Source organism: Photinus pyralis, unplaced genomic scaffold (assembly GCF_008802855.1).
Source record: "Photinus pyralis isolate 1611_PpyrPB1 unplaced genomic scaffold, Ppyr1.3 Ppyr1.4_LG4, whole genome shotgun sequence".
NCBI classification, from domain to species: domain Eukaryota; kingdom Metazoa; phylum Arthropoda; class Insecta; order Coleoptera; family Lampyridae; genus Photinus; species Photinus pyralis.
The window spans coordinates 23397247-23402331 of NW_022170511.1; the positions used below are offsets into that span (position 1 = coordinate 23397247).

Here is a 5085-nt window from a genome sequence, read left to right on the forward strand (position 1 = left end):
TTTCCTGTTTTTGAGTACACCACTGCTCCATACGCTTTTTCTGATGCATCACAGAACCCATGAAGTTCTATTTTTTCTTGGTCTTGATCGTACTGCATCCATCTAGGTATCCGTAAGTATTCCACCATACTGAGATCGATTTTGAAGTTTGTCCATTCTATCTTGATTGATTCCACCACCTCTTCGTCCCAGCCTGTATTGGATAGCCAGAGTCTTTGTATGAGTAATTTTGCATTTAGGAGTATTGGTGACAGCCAACCCAAAGGGTCGAATATCTTGGCCACTTCCGACAAAATGTTCCGTTTGGTTGGTTTATCTTGGCCATCCTTGAATTTGAACGTAAAGATGTCTTGGTTTGGTATCCATCTTATTCCCAACGATTTGATCTGGTCGTCATTGTTGAACTCGGCTACAGCAGGATCTCTAGCTTCCATGGGAATAGTGGTTAATATCTCTTCTTTATTGGCTGCCCATTTATGTAGCTGGAACCCTCCTTTTTTTAGCATATTGGTTAATTCTTTTTGCAATTGTACTACTTGAGGTATGCTGTTAGCACCAGATAAAATGTCGTCCACATAGAAGTCTTGTAGCGTGACTCGTGCTGCGTATGGATACTCTTCTTTTTCGTCTTCTGCTAACTGTTGTAGTGTCTTTATGGCTAAGTATGGAGCTGCCGCTGTTCCATATGTTACTGTGTTGAGCTGGTATTCGCGTATCGGCTGATTACGTTCGAATCTCCATACTATAGTCTGGAACTGGCGATCGTCTTGATGTATCCTTATTTGGCGGTACATCTTTTTAATATCTGCTGTGAACGCATATTGATGTTTTCTCCATCTTAGTAATATATCGGCTATGTCTGGCTGCAACCTCGGTCCCACATACATCATCTCATTTAAACTTCCGCTGGTCGTCGTTTTGGCTGATGCATCAAACACCACTCTCATCTTCGTTGTAGTACTGGATTCCTTTATCACTGGTTGGTGTGGTATGTAATAGCGTGTGCCCTCGATTGAGTGTGCCTGTACCATTTCCATGTGACCCAAATCCAGGTATTCTTGTAGAAACGCGTTGTATTCTTCACGCATCTTGTCGTTTGCTGCTAGTTTTTTCTCCAGTTGCAACAACCTGGCTATTGCTAGTGGTCTGGATCGCCCCCATTTGATCGAATTCTTCTTGAATGGAATCTTGACTGTGTATCTTCCATCGGGGCTGCGTGTAGTGTTTGCCTTATAGTGGTCTTCGCACTTCTTGTCTTCTTCATTGAACCCATTAGCCATGGTCGCTTCTTCTATTTCCCAGTATTTGGATAGTTGTGTCTCTTCTTCCATTGTTGATACCATGCCCAGTATTTGATAGCCTTGGTTGACACCGTGCTTTGTTTGCCCGGATATCACCCACCCAAATTCGGTTTGTTGACCCACTAATTTTCCTTCTTTCATGACTCCCGGTAGTATGATCTTTGCGTATTCCTCGGCACCCAGTAGTATGTCAATTGGTCCGGAGTTATTCAGCGTGGGATCAGCTAACAGCACATTCTTCCATGGATCTTTGTTCATCTCAAACGACGCCAGTGGTAGATTTTCGGTTATCTTTGTGAGAATGATTAGTTCTGTTGTTAACTCATACTCACTTGGTTGTCTTGGATGTAATTGAACCGTTATCTTGGTTTTTGCGTTAGTGTGATCATAACCACCTATTCCTGATACCCTTGCATTCGCTTTTTGTCGTGGTAGCTTCAACTGCTGTGCTGCCTTTTCTGTGATGAACGAGGCTTGTGATCCAGGGTCCACTAGTACTCTTAATAATTGCTGTACGCCAGTGAGGTCTTGTGCTTGTACTATCGCTGTTGCTAGTAGTACTTCCTGGTTTTCCTTTTGGGTTTGACAATTCCTTTTAGATACTGTAGTGTGTGATGTTCTTGTGCTTGCTTGTGTTGCCCGCTCTGCTATTGGTTTGTACGGTTGGTGAAGTAAAGTGTGATGTGGATAACCGCATTCTGCACACCTGTACGCTGAGTAGCATTTTTCCTCGCTGTTGTGTTTTAAACACCTAAAACATATTTTTCTTTCTCTTACTTCCTTGTTTCTGTCGTTGATTGATAGCCCCTTGAACTTAAGGCATTGTTCAAGTCGATGCTCCTGTTGGCAGTAATGGCATGATATGGTGGACGTGTTTCCCCAGGTGTACCTAGGACTCGCATCCTTGCTCTGCATTGACCCCGATGCCTCCAAGGACTGGAACCTCGTCTGCATGAACTGCATCACTTCTCCTAATGCTGGGATTTCATTTGGTTGTTTTAGTGACTGCTCAAATAGCCTGTTGGTTTCTGAGTCCCATTTCTTTGTGGTGATTCTAATTACCATTGGACCCCATGACGATGTATCCATTCCCAGATTTGATATTGTCTCCAGACACTCATGTATGGTATCGTGAAGCCATTTCAATCGAGATGCCTTCGCTGTTTCCATTTTCGAGAATTCCAGGATTCTATCTAATAACGTATTTACCATTAATCTTTTGTTATTATACCTGTTTTGAAGGATCTTCCATGCTGTTACGTAATTTTGTTCCGAGATCATTAGATGCTGTATAAGTCTTGCTGCTTCTCCGTCCACATGCCCCTTCAGATAGTGCATCTTCTCCGCGTTCGATAACTTCTCGTTGGAATGTATTAATTTCTCGAACAAATCGTGGAAGGGAGCCCAATTGTCATATCCACTTCGGAACGTTGGTATTTTTATTTTGGGCAGCTCGATGTTGTTTGTCGCCTTTATACTTGCCTTTTTGGTGAGCATTTTTAATTTTTCTTGTATGTTATCGTATTCGAATTCCATTTTCGTGACTGGATCCTTTCTAAAATACTCATGAGAGAAGCTCACCTCGTTTGCTTGAATGTCCACTTCAAGCTCTGATATTACTTCCCACTTCTTCTCTGCTTTGGTGTACAATGTTTCGCAGCGTCTTAAGTTCTGCTCCATTATTTCCTCTTCCATTTGAAACAATATCCCTCTAAATTGTTTTAGACGAACCTCCTGTTTTTTTATTCGGAGCTCCTGTTCGTTATCCATTTCTTCAATATCCTCTTCCTTCTTCTGCTGATTCTGTAACTGTTGTAGATAATTTATCGTGTTGTCGTAGACCTTTTGCAGCTGATCTCTGTACTTTGTACTGTGATACTCATGATTTTGTATCTGTAATTCGATAATTTCGTTATGATTTTTTTCGATACCTTCCTGATAAGCTTCTAGCTGTCGGTCATGTTTCACAATATATTCGCTGGTTTTCCTGGAGGCTGAGTCTTTCTTCATATTGGCTAACATTTTACACATTTGTTGACCAATCTCCTGTTGTTTCCGTGCGAGTTCGTTTAATTGCTCCATTTGAACTTCTGGTAGCTAAAACAGAATCCAAACCAACACCCCCTCTTACTTCAGAACCGTTTTTCCCCTTTTTTTTTTTTTTTAGTAGTAGTTGTTGTGTCGGATGCTGAAAATTTGGTTCTGGCCCGAATAATTCCAAAAACTTGTTCTGTAATGCAACGTTGTGTTTGTCGCACGCAGATATCCGTGGGTCCCCCCGGACTCTTAACGTTGGACTGAAGCTGTATGGTTTGCTCCTTCCTGCTACAGGAATCAGTCTCCAGTTGTTGTCGCCGGCGTTCTTCTGCATCAGCGACGCGACTCTTGATCGCCTTTTTGTTAGTAGGTAGGATCCTTTTGTTTTTCGCCGCTTCCCTTGACTTTTTTTAGTCAAAATAAAATTCCACTTACCCAGTGCCTCTCGCTCAAGTCCAAGGGTCGTAAATCCTTGACTGCTAATAGTGGTTTTGCTGCCGCTGGTGGTGGCTTGACGGACCTTTTTATTTTCTGCCGCTGGTGTTGGCTCGAAGGACCATGAACAATATTGAGATTACTCCCAATATTATTTAGTGTAAGCACAGGGTGGTACACAGTCTCATGCACCGAATTTTAAAGACTTGGAAGCCCCGTGCTCACGTAGAGTGACTAAACGACTTTTGTGTCAATAGTAATTTATTCTACATTTTACATTGTTTATATACAAAATTTTATACAACAATTGGCAAATTAATTGCAATCTGTTAATTGCAAATTGAAAACTAACCTAGTCAATGTTGTGTGCAAATTGTCCTCATTTACAAATAATGCAATGTAATTTTATTTCTTAATCCTACTTTCTTTCCCAATTAACTATTTCTCTAATATTTGGCCAGCGCCCTTTCCTGTTTAATGGTGATATTAAACAGTAGTAGTAGAAAAAAGCGTATTTTGTTTAACCGAAATAGCTTTTGTTTTGACATCACCAGTGGATATATGTCTTGCAGACGTCTCAATCGCCCTTTCTGAGTACCCTCTTCCGACAATCCGTTCTTGAGGTATAAGGGAATATACCCGATCACGATAAGAGGTCGAAGAGGAGGGCTATGGTTGGTAGAAAACGGTTCCTTTCGATGAGACTTTCAATTAGAATACAATGAGAGATAAAATTAATTTTCAATAGACTTGTTACATGTGGCATATAAGTCTACTGTGCAAAGTTTCAACCAAATAGGGTCATGCGTTTGGCACGGACAGAGACGCGCGACCCCACGTGGTCATTGGATTTGACCCATTTTCAATAGGCTTATTACCTACTTGTGGCATGTAGGTCAACTGTGCAAAGTTTGAACCACATCGGTCGAAGCGTTTGACAGTTATTCATTTGTTCACGGACGGACAGACGGACATCATCGACTTCTCTATAAATGAATCGCTTTATTCTGCCGCTTAATAATGTTTGTGAGAATAACATCCTTAAATATGTATGAGTAGGTATACATACTACATCTATGCAAAGCTATGTAATTTGTAAAACTATTATTTTAAATAAATCGTTGTTACTGAACTTCAACCAAACTGCAATACGGAAACATAACAGTAAAACCCATTGGTAGATTTTTATTACAGACGCTTTATGCGAATCGGAAAGTCTGCATTGTACTGTTAGGAGAAAACAGGCGAATAAAATTAGACGCCTTTATCTTAGCAGAATTGTATTGAAAACAAAAGAACTCGAATACAGTTA

At 40.9% G+C, this 5085-nt stretch overlaps 1 protein-coding gene across 1 annotated transcript; it reads right to left on the reverse strand.

Moving 5' to 3' along the window:
* Positions 1 to 930: 930 nt before the first annotated feature.
* Positions 931 to 3383, reverse strand: LOC116169022. Its single transcript, XM_031485053.1, has 2 exons — positions 1029 to 3383; positions 931 to 960 (listed from the first exon to the last, which is right to left on the reverse strand). The coding sequence occupies exons 1-2, from the start codon at positions 3381 to 3383 to the stop codon at positions 931 to 933; spliced, it is 2385 nt and encodes a 794-aa protein (XP_031340913.1).
* Between the last annotated feature and the right edge of the window lie 1702 nt (positions 3384 to 5085).

What these genes read in the sequence shown, in the direction of transcription:
- LOC116169022 (XM_031485053.1), bottom strand. Translation starts at nt 3,383, where the DNA reads ATGGAGCAATTAAACGAACTCGCACGGAAACAACAGGAGATTGGTCAA. An exon ending in ATTTGGGTCACATGGAAATG is followed by an intron (nt 961 to 1,028) that starts GTACAGGCACAC and finishes AAAGGAATCCAG; the next exon opens with TACTACAACGAAGATGAGAG.